Source organism: Sciurus vulgaris (assembly GCF_902686455.1).
Source record: "Sciurus vulgaris genome assembly, chromosome: 10".
Taxonomy (NCBI): Eukaryota; Metazoa; Chordata; class Mammalia; order Rodentia; family Sciuridae; genus Sciurus; species Sciurus vulgaris.
Window position 1 is genome coordinate 112,733,526 of NC_136470.1, and position 14,318 is coordinate 112,747,843.

A 14,318-nucleotide genomic window follows, 5' to 3' on the forward strand; every position below is an offset into this window, starting at 1 on the left:
AGCCCATTAAAAAATTCAGACATCTTGTACCCCCAAGAGTGAATCTCTGCCAATAACTCCAAACAGGTCCTCACATGTAAATCATATTCCTCTTTCTATTATGACTAATCAATCAAAGGAGCATCACTTTCTTCCCAACCTTGTGTAACATTACAAGGCTCCTCTTTATTAAATAGTCTTGAGACTAGCCACTGCACTCTGCTGAGCTTTAAGGAAAAGGCGACCTCATTACACATGTAAAGTGCATAGGTAAGCAAATCAAGACTATGGCCTATAAGACAAATCTAGACCGTAACCTGTTTTATAAGTATAGTTTTATTGGAACAAGGTTATGCCCATTTATTTACCTATTGTCTATAACTACTTTTACTCTAAAACAGCAAAATTGAGTAGTTGCAACAGTGACCATATGGTTCTCAAAGCCCAATATTTACTGTTTCCTTATAGAAAAACCTTGCCCAATTCAGTACAGTGTATTATGTCTGAAATCAAGACTACACCAACCCAAAGAATTTATCTTAGCTGCTGATTTTAAGGGTTTTGTATAGATGCCTTTTTGTTTTTTCTCTTCAACAGAAGACTTAGACTCTAGAGACGTTTATCTTTCTATTTTTCTTTCCCTGTACCCTGCATGCCTTTATTGTGGCTAGAGTTATCATATTTGAGATGGCAGAATCTATAAAATTAACATCTTTATGTAACTCTCTAATGTCTGATTTAAGTGGACAAGTTCATAAACTTGAAACGCTGCAGTCTCTCTTGACTTCCTCTCCTCAACCCTCTATCTATAACCAACTAGTCACCAGGTTCTAATAAAAATTCTACCTCCTCAATATCTCCAACATTAACCCCCACTTCTCCGTTCCCAGTGCCTTACTTGCAGCTCTCATCTGCATCTGAATTGTATCAATGGCCTCCTCCTTACTCTTCCCAGCTCCAGACCATCCCACCCCCAGTAAGTCATTCTCTTCATGCACAACCCTCCCCCCTAAATCATCCACAAGTACAGCCTCCAACACAAGCTGGTAATTTTTACTACATATACACCCCTAATTTCAGAATTAAGGTTCCTCTGTCATTAAATAAAATCACTCTTTACCTAGTCACTCAAGTCCTAAACCTAGGAATTATCATTGATATATATCTTTGATATTCCATACCTAATTAATTAGCAAGCCCTATCAGCTTTATCTCCAAAAATTTACAGTAATTCTTTTTTTTTTTTAAGCCAGGGTTTGAACCCAGGGGTGCGTAACCACCGAGTCACATCCCCAGCCCTTTTTTATATCTCATTCAGAGATAGGGTCTCACTGAGTTCCTTAGGACCTCACTAAGTTCTGAGCCTGGCTTTGAACTCGTAATCCTCCTGCCTTAGCCTCCTGAGTTGCTGGGATTACAGGCATGTGCTACCATGCCCGACTTTATGGTAATTCTTATAGTCAGAGTTCATCCAGTAATTGATGCTTATGTTCCCACCGCAAATTAAGAACCAGGGACTGGGGATGTAGCTCAGTTGTAAAGCACCTTCCTAGCAAGACCCTAGGTTTGGGACAGACACAAATCAGATAAATGGAGATCAAAGTGTTAACTTTACAAAATATTACTCACTAATAGAGTTAATGTTGATAGCTCATTCTTCTACCTGCTGGTAAGAAAGCATCATAATAGCGAACCCACAGGTAGACAGGTTTCCCATCTGCAGCATGGACCTCTACAGAACTTCCTGAGTAAGGCAGAGTGCCTGCTCCTGTAATACTTACAGAATGGAGGAATAGGGCAGCACACACATTTTCAGTATCTTTTGTGTGCAGGTAGGCAGGTCTTGAGGTCGGAAGGGGTGGGGAGCATTCTGGTCCTATCCAGTACTGCCTGCTGTGCTCTAAGTATGACAGGTTCTGAAAGGAGTAAATGATAAGTAAAGAGGAAGGAAGATTATCAGCAAGTCATAGGAAAGAAGATTCCCCTTCCTCAACATCCTCCAGATTTTTGTTTTGTACCCCTCTAGGCTTAATCATTAACTGGTGGTGTGACTGCTCTCCTTTGGGGATAAGATTAAAAATCTACCCAGACAATCCTGATCCCACCTTCAAAAGATTATTCCCTCAACACCAACCATGACTTTCCTGGGATGCTGGTGGGCAGTGTTTTATTTTTAACTCCAAGAGACTAAAATAGATCTGAATAGCATGTTAATTAAAATAATTCTGAAATCTACATCCCAAGCTGTGAATTCTTTCTGTACTGTTTCCCATCCCAAACTATGTTCTGTCACATTATCCAGTATAGCTCATCAAAGGTTTGGCAATGAGATTAAAATAACAACATAAAACTACTCCAGGATTAAAAATGCCAGCAACATACAAAGTCCCAGATTTGAATATTAGCTGACTTTTTTAATGAATATTCCTAGGAGGAAACTAAAGTTAAAAATTAAATCTCCATGCAAATTATCCAAACATTTTAGAGGTCAAAAGAATTAAAGTCCAAAATCATATTCTCATGTACTTGGGAGTTAAAAAGCCAAAGAAATTGAAGTCAAAACTTTATTCTCTCCCAATTTCATTTTTTTTTTATTTTAATTTTAAAATTTTTGCAATACTGGGATGGGCATGGTGGTACACACCTGTAATCCCAGCAGCTTAGGAGGCTGAGGCAGGAGGATGGCAAGTTCAAAGCGAGGCTTAGCAACTTAGCAAGGTCCTAAGCAACTTAGTGAGACACTGTCTCTAATAAAATATTTAAAAAGGACTAGGGATGTTGCTCAGTGATTAAGTGCCCCTGGGTTCAATAGCTGGTACCAAAATAATAATAATAATAAATAAATAAATTTTTGCAGCACTGGGGTTCAAATTTGGGCCTCACACATGCTAGAGAAGGGCTCTATAACTGAGTTACATCCCCCGGCCCCCAACCTTTTTTAAGTTTTATTTTGAGACGGGGTCTCACTGAGTTTCCCTGGCTGGTCTGTGATCCTTCTACCTCAGCCTCCTGAGTATCAGGGGTTACAAGTGTGCACTACCACACCTGGTTCATTCACCACAATTTCTTACTCAACCTAGTCTCAGGAGGGTTTTAGTGGCCAGGTATTGCTGAGCAGATGCAACCTGGGCTATCTTCAATGGAATGGATGGAGGTCCTTTAGGACTTCAGACATTTGAATTAATCTCCAGTATACCCCATATTTAAAGGCTTCAAGATTTAACAGAACACAGAGGACTATCACAGCACTAGCCAGTAAAACACCAACTCTAGAAAACAAGCCAATATTGTTATCTGGACTCTATGATTTCAAAACCCAGAATTAGTTTTGCCAAAGACCCTAGAAATGATATAATGGTACTGTATGGATGGAGGTCAGACCAAGAAAATGATTTGGTTTAACCTCTTCATAATGCCAGTAAGTCTGGAATAGTTCTCTGGAAACTGCAACCTGAATTTATACGGAATCTAGATCAACCTCCCATCTAGTAGTTATTTTGACATCATGTATCAATATATCTGATGGTGGGGAGAGCTAGGGCTTAGACTTCTTTCTAAGATAGTAGAATTTGAGCTAGGAGCAGCCATGCATGCCTGTAATTCCAGCAGCTTGGGAGGCTAAGGCAGGAGCACCACAAGTTGCAGACTAGCCTCAGCAGTTGAGCGAGACGCTCTCTCAAAAAATAATAAAAATAAAAAATAATAAAATAAAATAATAAAAATAATAAAATAAAAAGAGAACTGGGGATGTAGCTCAGAGGTAAAAGCACCCTTGGGTTCAATCCCCAGTATCAAATAAGAAGAAAGGAGATGGCAAAAAAGAAAAACAAGGAGAATAAAGTAGAACTTGAGACATTACAATCTTCTTGCAAAATTAAAACTTGGAACAGGTAACAGCCCAAATCACAGGGAATTTTTTAATGTGTGCCCACCTGCAACTATTTACTTAATTTTCTGTGGTCTTTTTTTCTTTCCTTTTCTTTTCTTTCTTTCAGTTTTGAACTCTACATTTCTGACACCCTAGTGCAGAATCGAGTGTGAGGCTCATTAATAATCATGAGTAGACTTCCCAGGACTAGAATCATGAAGAGTGCTGCCATTGCCTCCTGTTATGAAATTGCCTACGGCTGTAAAATCTATCTAGGGTAGAGATTTTCACCTAGTCATCATAGCTAAGCTATGGAACCAGCCTAGGTGCCCTTCAACAGATGAATGGATAAAGAAAATGTGGTACATATAAACAATGAACTATTACTTGTCTATAAAGAAAAATGAAATTATGGCATTTGCTGGTAAATGAATGGAACTGGAGACTATCATGCTAAGTGAAATAAGCCAGTCCCCCAGAACCAAAGGTCAAATGAATGTTCTCTCTGACATGCAGATGCTGCCTGAAAATAGGCATTGGAAAGAGTGTGTTGTAGATTCACTGAATTGGAGTCAGGGTAATGGGGGAACGGAAGGCAGGGATGGGAATGGGAAAGACAGTAGAATGAATCAGACATAACTTTCCTATGTTCACATATGAATACACAACCACTGTAACTCCACATCATGTACAACCAGAAGAATGGGAAGTTATACTCCATGTATGTAAGATATATCAAAATACATTCTGTCATTTATAACTAAAAAGAAAACGATTTTTAAAACATCTAAAGAGAGAAAAAAACAAAAAAACAAAAAACAACAACAACTTTCTGCACAACCACATCCCTAAAGATGGAGAAAGTTTTCCTCTGGCTTACTCAAAGCCAGCTTTGAATAAACCTGGTCTCACTAAGTTGCTCAGGCCGGCCATGAACTTGCAATCTTCCTGCCTCGACCTCCCAAGCCATTGAGATTACATATGTGTGCCACTGCACCTGAAGGAAGGGCTGATTATGAAGTCTATAGGTAAGCTGAGTAAATAGTTACATCATAATTTTCTCTCTTGGGCTCAAAGCAATGTAAAGTGGAATAAAACTTCAGATAGCAGTTATAGCACTGCTTACCTATAGCTGGCAATAAGAATTTAAAGTCAGAAACTGTTGACCATCTAAGCCATTTCTACCTCTTGCTTGTGTCACTGCAATAGTTTCTAACTTGTCTTTCAGCCATCATTCCTTCCCCAATAGAACTTCTACATAGCTGCCAGACTGATATTTATAAAAACTTACATAAGGTCAAAGGATACTAGTAAGAAAGTAAGACAACTCATAGAATAGGAGAAAATTTTCACAAATTATATGTCTGATAAGGACCAAATACACGGAATATACAAAGACCTCTTCTAACTCAACAGTAAAAAGACAAACAACTCTAGTTTTCTTTTGCCTTTTGGGTTCTATTTTGCTTTTTATTTCAGATTTTTTTTATTGGTGCATTGTAGTTGTCCATAATGATGGATTTTATTGTTACATATTCATATATGCACACAATATAACAGTATAATTTGACCAATATACAATGCTATTTAAAGAAGAGAAAAGGACTTGAGTAGACATTTCTCAGAAAAGACATACAAATGGCTATAAGTACATGAAATGATATTCAACATCATTAGTCATTACTGAAGTGCAAATCAAAACTACATTGAGCCAGGTATGGTGGCTCATGCCTGTAATCCCAGCTACTAAGAAGTACTAAGAATGCTGGGGCAGGAGGATCACAAGTTTGAGGACAGTTTCACAACTTAGTGAGATCTCATCTCAAAAAAAAAAGTCTGGGGATGTAGCTCATTCTGGTAAAGCACCCCTAGGTTCAATCCCCAGCATGTGTGCACATATGTGCACACACAAAGATACACACACACACACAAAATCTATAATGAGATACCACTTTACACCCACAGAGATGGCTATAATCACAAACAGAAAATAACAAGTATTATCCAGGATGTGAAGAAACTAGAATCTTTATACACTGCTAGTGGGGATGTAAAATGGCATAGCGACTTTGGAAAAGAGTTTGGCAGTCCCTCAAAAAGTTAAACATAGAGTTATGTAACCTAGCAATTCCACTACTAGTTATACAGAAATGAAATGACAAGCATATATTCATATAAATATTTATATACGAATGTTCATGGCAGAACATTCATTTCAGAATAGTTGAAAGGTCAAAGCTCAGATGCTCATTAACAGAAGAATGGATAAATAAAATGTAGTATATAATACAATGGAATACTATTTTGCCCTCAAAAGGAATGTACTATTATATCTACAACATGAATGAATCTTGAAAAGATTATACTAAAAGAATAAATCAGACACAATAAGACTATATGAATCTGTTTATATGAAATGTACAGGATAGGTGAATCCATGGAAACCAAAAGTAAATTAGTGGCTGCCAGGGGCTGTGGAGAATAGGGAATGGGGAATAACTGCTAACAGGGGTTCTTTTTAGGGTGATGGAAATGTACTGGAATCTGTGTTGCTGGTAGCATACAATGTAAAATGCTAAAAACCAATGAGCTATATACTTTAAAATGGTGAAGTTTAAGTTATGTGAATTATATCTCAATTTGTAAAAGTTAATAAGAAAAAGACTTACATCAAATGGTTAAGCTTTTCAATGGTTTCCTGTAGTACTCAAATAAAATCCAATCTCCTTACCTTCAGGTTCCTACATATAATCCCTAGCTGCCTCTCTTATATCATATCCCATCAATTCCCAAATTCCTCATCACGTTTCTGTGATATTCAGGGTCACTTTCAACTCGTGTTTTTATACTTAATCGTCCTCCTGCTTGAGGTATTCTCTCTACCTAGGGCTCTTATGGCTTCCTCTCTCTTATCATTGAAGTCTTATATCAATCACTTCTTCAGAGTCCACCCTCACTGTGCCCATCACTGTCTATCATCTTACTTTCTATTATTCTCTTCACAGCATTTATCACTCTCAGAACTTGTTTATTTACTCTCTCTTCTAAAAAAACATACATTCGCTGAGAGCAGAGATTTAATCCTTCTTGTTCACTGCTATAATCCAAAGTGTTAAGAACAATGCTTGGCGTGCAGTATATGCTCAAAAAATGTATTCTGAATGAATGAATGGGACTTCAATTGTGTACATTGAAAATCTAGATTTTTGATGGTATTTGAGTGCTGATAGAGCTGGTGATTTTGAATGAGGGCATTAGAAACTCAATGTAGTGGTACATGCTTGTAATCCCAGAGACTTGGGAGACTGCGGCAGGAGGATCACTAGTTCAAAGCCAACCTCAACAACTTTGCAAGGCCCTAAGCAACTTAGTGAGACCCTGTCTCAAAATAAAAAAAATAAAGGCTGGGGATGCAGGTCAGTGGTAAAGCAGTCCTGGGTTCAATCCTTAGTACTCAAAAAAGGGCAGGGAGGGACATCAGGAACAACATTCCTGGATGCACTAAAGCCATCAAGAGAGGGATAAAAAACAGGAGAGCTGGGCTGGGGATATGGCTCAGTTGGTAGAGTGTGTGCTTCACACCCACAAGGCCTGGGTTCAATCTCCAGCACCACAAAAAGAGAGTTGAGGAAAGCTACCTCACCATCATTTCCAAAAGACAAAGATTTACAATTGTAAAAACTGATAAAATTGCCCCAGAGTTTATGAAATCAGCTACATAAATCACACAATGTAATTCATGATTCTGTTTGTTCCCTGTGAGGAGAGTCAGGGTGCACAAGCTTGATCTGAGTGCATTGGAAGAGATCAAAGAAAGGATGGCTATGAGGCAGCACAGTGAGGTGTCCCTGTGATTGCTGCTCAGCCCAGCCCCAGGGCTTGAGCTTTGTTCTTGGAAAGGGGCAACAATAAAGAACAGTGCTCCTGTAAACCACAGAGCACTAAGTACAACTGTGCCCAGGAAGAGAGCAAGCTGAGAAAGAAGGGTGGCCAGCTGGCCATTGAGAATAGAGAGAAGGAGAAACCCTGAACACACCAGTGTTGAGATGTCAGCCAATGGGAACCATATGGCTGGCATCAGGATGACAAAGGAGGACTCCAGGGAGTGAGGAAGGCACTCTCTGAAGCAGACACCTGAGGGTTCTTTGAAGGGTCTAGCCTGACTGTCTATATTTTGCTGATGCAGACTGAGCTGATGTTGCTGCTTTGTCAGTATGGCCTAGGGAAATGTGGGTTACACAGATAAAATAGGGGGCAGTTTTTATATTGCCTTCTTCAAATGAGGATGAAAGGTTTTTAATTCTGAGATGAACTATGAATCATATATGACATAAATTAAATGGAAGCCACATTGGGGAAAAAAGCCATCTGTCACTGTATATTTTAGTGAGTCTGATCATCAAGCAAAAGAAAATGATTATCTCTAAGTGGTGGAAGAGAACATAAAGATAGTTTAGCTTTAGATCATCAAATAGGGAGAAAAGTTATTGAGGCAGGAAAGAAAGAACTTGAAAGAATGAAAAAGTGAGATGACATAAGGAAACCAAAGGTTAGTTTGGAAACAATAATATTGTGAGATGGAAAGAGTAAAGTTTCGAGCTTGGAAGATGATACTTTCAGAGACAGGTGCAGTGGTGCACGGCCCGGCCTGTAATCCCAGTGACTCTGAAGGCTCAGACAGGAGGATTGCAAGTTCCAGGCCAGCCACAGCAAGTTAGGGGTCCTAAGCTATTGAGTGAGACCCTGTCTCAAAATAAAAAAAAGTGAAAAGAGCTGGGGATATAGCTCAGTGATAAAGTACCCCTGGGCTGAATACCCAGTACCAAAATAAATAAATAAATAAATAAATAATAATAATAATAATAAGGCTTTGAGTAACACACACACACACATACTTTCCCACATAAGTGAAAGTGATTTTTAGAAAGTTTAAGAAAAATTGAGCAGAACATTAGGTAGCCAAGCTTGCCCAGACACATTAGGTAACAATGTCTAGGGATGTCTTAAATTGTGGGATTAGATACATCTCATGTTGGAAAGGAGGAGCATAGTGATGGTTTGTGCAAGTTTGAATTTCCAGAACAGCCTTCTAGGTAGCTTCCACTGTCAAGCCATCCTGCACACTCCATTGCCTAACTAATCTGCCTAAAATAGGAAATAGGACTTCAATCACAGTAAACACTCAACATTCTTCCATGTCCTACTAATCACCTCTGAACTCTGCCTACTCAACCTTCTTTCTTTGACTTCCTTCTTTCAGGCCTGTCTCTCCACGGTCCTGCTTCTCGGCCTTTACCCATTATTCTGCCTTGGTCTGAAATGTATTACCCTTTCCTGTCTAACTAACCAAATGACATCCTCTGTCAAGGTCCAGTTTACATTTCAATTCCATCATGGTCTTTCTTGATTGCCCTTCTTTGAATTCCTAAAACACAATTGCTAAATTAAATTCTGTCATGTATTATTCACAATTGTTTAACATGTATTAATGCCAGGAAATAAAAGAAAGAGAAGGAAGAAATTAATAAAGAGAGAAGTGAAAGTCAAGAAGGGCCCCCCGACAACCATTGTAGATTCTGAGTTGGAAGTGGGTGCTGCTGGAAGAATGGAGGAAATGTAGTAGAGTGGTCCAGTGAGATTTTGGTGCAGGGAAGGAAGTGGGGTTGGTTGTAATGAGTGCCCTGCTTTCCACATCACTTAGCAATGCATCTTAAGTGCCTGGCATCATGAGGAATAAGAAATTTACCATGTGGATGTTCTAGATAAGGGAAGTTCACTATGAAAATTCTTGGGCCTACTCCAGACCTATTGAATCAGAAAGTCTAGAATGGGATCTAGCAATCTGTGTTTCAAACAGCATTCTAAATGACTCAACTACACAGTGAAACTTCATTACATAAAATTATTTCTGTAATAAATTACATACTTTTTTGCTTTCTGAACAGAATGTACTAAATAGAAAGTACTCTTTTTTTGTGGGGCCAGTTATCATGATGAACATCACTTCTTGCCCAATACTATTGTATCAAGCATCACAACAGACAGAAAAATGAAGCACTATGTTGTCAGAGGCACAGTCCACTTGGTCACTTCATTCAAGCAACCAACTGCAATTGTCAATGTGGTTTCTTACAGCCCTGATTACCATCTGTAACAATTCTGGAGGGGTTCTTTAGTTTGGGGCTTTCTAAAAACAGTCCAATGAGCAACTGAACCCAATCACAGCATTTAAAAAAATCCAAGCAGGCTGCTAATTATACTCATTACAGATATGGAGCAGAGGTATTCTGGTGTCATATTCCAATGTCTCTTGACTAAAGAAATGGTGGAAATTCTTGCGCAATTCTCAGGAAATATTTGCTTTCAACTAGATTTTTTCCTCCTATTTTATTCAGGCTATTCTGGTCCTCCTTCAAGTAACACACTTTGTTTTTGTCACACCAGTTTGCCCTGGAATAACTGTTTCCTTAGGAGTAATTTAAAGGAATTCTCAAAATACAATTTAGCAATTGTGTTTTAGGAATTCAAAGAAGGCCAATCAAGAAAGACCATGATGGAATTGAAATATAAACTGGACCTTGACAGAGGATGTCATTTGGTTAGTTAGACAGGAGAGAGTAATACATGGGCAATTGTTCAAGTTCAGATTTTTAATAAGACATCACTCTGGCCCATAGGTTTAGCCTTCTTTGAATACCTGAGTTGAACCTGTTAACTCCTGAGGATCAGTACCAGTTGGCACACTCACAGCTCTTTGTATATTTCAGACTATTTCTGTGTTCTCCCATACTGAGGCTTTCCATGTGATTTGTATCCAGTTCTATTGGGGAAGAAATAATGTCCAGATTGAGTTCAAACTGAATTTCTGTGGATTTAGAGTAGGTACATGTGATCATGTGACAAATATTGCCAAAATGCCTCTTAGAGGGGTAGTAACCATGCTCCCAAGAAATGTAGATGATGCCTATTTTCCCACAGCTTCACTGACAGAAATAGAAACTTCTTTTTACCGTGGATATCTTTGGGCCTTATGCCATTCTCTCATGAAAGTCACCATGAGAAGAATTTCAAACATCTCTCTATATGTTGATGGTTTCTTTCTGGTTCTCTTTTCAATGTTTTCAAATCAGAAGGAAAAGAAAAATATAAGTGATCCACCCCCTCTTGTATAATACAATTTGGAGTCTTACAGTTAAAAAGCTCTGCTATTTATTGGTAGTTGAGAGGCTCCCTTACCATGCAGCACTGTGTAATTCTTCATTTCTAAGACAGGTGATGTTCAAAAGGTAACCAACTAACCTTTATACGAACCGCAAATTTATTTGTTTTAAAAGGTTACCTCTCATTCAAATATTATTTTGAAAGTCCACATCAATGGGCCTCCTTTAATTATCAGGTCAAGTTGGGCTCCAAAATTTCTCAAAGTAGGATGTTAATTGAAAATTCTTTTATGTTTATTCATAAAGTAAATCTGGGATATTTGTCCTTCATCATTGTACTTCTTAGTGACGAAGAGACAATTCAAGTCATTTTAATTTTGTGTTATAGCTGAAGGTCACTGCAATAATAGAGTGATTTTTATACTTCTAATAAGTAAATATGAGATAACCAGGAATTAGCTGATTGATAAATTTTACAGTGTTAACATTGCCACATATTAGAATTTAAAATGTCTTACATGGATGATTATTAGGGAAATAGAAATTTAAATAACAGTGGGACATTTTACAAATATTACTATGGGAAAAATGATTCAGGGTAGTGTTCCAGACTGGAGAGAGAGAGAGAAGCTATGCCTAAGAAGTCACTCAGAGACTCAGTTAAATGGAGGTTCTGCCATCTTCAGTGTGGCTTCCAAGATCATTTTGGTTGTCACCAACCGGGCCATGAGAAGGAGAAAAGTAGTACAATGCTCAGCTCTTGAAAACACAGTTCAGAGGACACATAATTACTTTTGTTAACATTCCACTAACAAGAGCTTTGTCCCAGGAATCACTTAGCTGCAAAGAAAGCTGGGCAATGTGTGACCTGTGTTTTGACAGGTGCTAAAGTTTGGGTCTGGAATGCTCCCCAAAGGCCCACATGTTAAAGGCTTGGTCCCCACCTTGGTGCTTTTGGGAGGTGGTAGAAACTTTAAGAGGTCTTCACGTCATTGGCTACATACCCTTGCAGGGAATTTTGGGACCCCACTCTCTCCCTCTCTCTTTTGCTTCCCAGCTATTAGATGCTTCAACCCTGATGTACTTGCCTTATCACTCACCCAAAGCAATGGAGCCAATCAATCATGGCCTAAAACTGTCAAAACTGTGAGCCAAAATAAATCTTTTCTCTTTATAAATTGATTACCTCAGGTATTTGTTATAGTAACAGAAAACTAACACAACAGCTATAACCTACTTAAAACTGCAGTGGAAGAAAGGAAAAATTTTGTTGGAAAATTAGTTCTCTGCTACAGGAACCTCTTAGGTTTAGTCATTAACATAGGCAGAGATCAATTAATCATAATGCTTCTGAAATTTGAAGTTGGGGTCTCTTACTTGCATGAGTCCTTCTAAGGCACTAAGAGGAATCTGCATTAATTATTAATTTCCGTATAATAAACTAAATATACAAGCTTAAAACAATAGATTTTTAATCTCATACTGTTTCTGAGAGTAAGGAATCTAGGAATGGATTATTTGAGAGGTTCTGACACAGGAATCTCATGAGACTGTAATCATACTGTCAGCCACAGGTGCTGTTATCTTACGGTTTGACCAGGTCTGGAAGATCCACTTCCAAAATGGCTCATTCACACGACTATAGACTAAAGGTCTCAGTTTCTTACCATGTTGGCTTTTCCACGGGGCTGACTGAGGATTTCTACAACATGGTAGCTCGGTTATTCCAGAGTGAATTGTCTAAAAGAGAGAGAGGAGGAATTCATAAAGTTTTTTATAACCTACCTTCAGAAACAATATACTACAACTCAAGGTACTCTATTGGTCTCATAGACCAATTACAATACAAAACAAATAAGGAGGAAGAACTAAACAAGGACATCAATACTATGAGTTAGGGACTATTGGGGGAAATCTTCATAATTGGAACCTGGCTGTCATCAGGTTCTAGCAACATTTACAAAGTAAGATTTTTAATATGTTTTTCTTAATAACCTTCTTCCCCAAATTGTATTAGCTTTTGACTCCACAAAATGTAAATCTTTTTCTTATGTAACCTATCCTTTAAATGCTTTTAGTTGTAGATGGACACAATACCTTTATTTTATTTTTTCATCTTTTATGTGGTGCTGAGAATTGAACCCAGTGCCTCACACATGCTAAGCAAGCACTCTACCACTGAGCCACATCCCCAGCCCCTTATCTAATCTTGATTTGATGCTTTTCACATGGTTTTCAAACAGGGCGTGGTGGCACAGGCCCATAATCCTAGCAACTAGGGAGGCTGAGGCAGTTTCAGAAGCTTAGTAAGACCCTTTCTCAAAATAAAAAAAATAGAAATAAAAGGGTTGGGGAGCTGGGTCCATGCCTATAATCTTAGTGACTCAGGAGGCTGTGCCAGGAAGATCTCAAGTTCAAAGCCAGCCTCAGCAACTCAGTGAGGCCCTATGCAACTTAGCCAGAACCTGTCTCTACATAAAATATGAAAAAGGCTGGGATGTGGTTCAGTGGGTTCGATTCCCAGTACTAAAAAAAAATAGGTTTGGGGCTATAACTCAATGATAAAGAGCCTCTGGGCTCAATTCTCAGTATAAAATTAAAATAAAATAAAATAAATAAAATAAAATAATAAAATAAAATAAAATATAGTTTTAGAACCAGATTAAACTATTCCACAAATCACTCATAATTCCCAAATTCTGAATGAAATGAATCATTTTAAAAATGTGTTTATTTTGATAACTATTAATATTGCTCATTTGTGCAGCACTATTTTTTTATTTGTAGGTGGACACAGTACCTTTATTTTGTTTTTATGTGGTGCTGAGGATCAAACCCAGGGCCTCATGCATGTCAGGTGAGTACTCTACCATTGAACCACAAGCCCTCATTTGTGCACTATTGATTTATTATCAATGATGGGTTCAAGGATAGGTGAGATATGGATTTGAATCCAGAACCTCTCTTCAACAAACTGAGTAGTCTACCTTTCTTGATATACAGTGTGCTCTCTGAGGTAGCTCTTTTTTTGTCAGGTCAAGAGAGATTGCAAAAACTGATCTATACAAGCACTTTCAGCCAGCTCTTCAAGTCTTTGAAGTTAATGTTATGTCTGCCTATGCCTCAAATTCCTCATCCATAAAATGAGGACAACAGTACTTACTTCACATAACTGTAGTGATGATTAAATAAGATAGCCTATCTGAAGTGCCTAGAATATGCCTGGCAAGCAGCACATATCCAATAAATGTTATTCATTCTTATTGTTTTATCCCTGAAAACTCACCAACCTCAGGAAGCTAATGTTGGAT

At 38.2% G+C, this 14,318-nt stretch overlaps 1 protein-coding gene across 13 annotated transcripts in view; it reads right to left on the bottom strand.

Annotated features, from left to right (window-relative positions):
• Window positions 1–14,318, bottom strand: part of ARL14 (ARF like GTPase 14) — a 93,267-nt gene that overhangs the window by 39,130 nt on the left and 39,819 nt on the right. For 9 of the 13 annotated variants that reach the window (XM_079155652.1, XM_079155651.1, XM_079155654.1 and 6 more), the window contains 2 exons: window positions 12,675–12,747; window positions 1,761–1,895 (listed from right to left, as the gene is read on the bottom strand). In XM_079155652.1, coding sequence (XP_079011778.1) covers window positions 1,761–1,895; window positions 12,675–12,677 — 138 coding nt within the window. In that variant the 5' untranslated portion in view covers window positions 12,678–12,747. Of the gene's footprint in view, window positions 1–1,760; window positions 1,896–12,674; window positions 12,748–14,318 lie in introns of those variants that run through there. The other 4 variants (XM_079155645.1, XM_079155644.1, XM_079155646.1 and 1 more) reach the window with 3 other exon arrangements.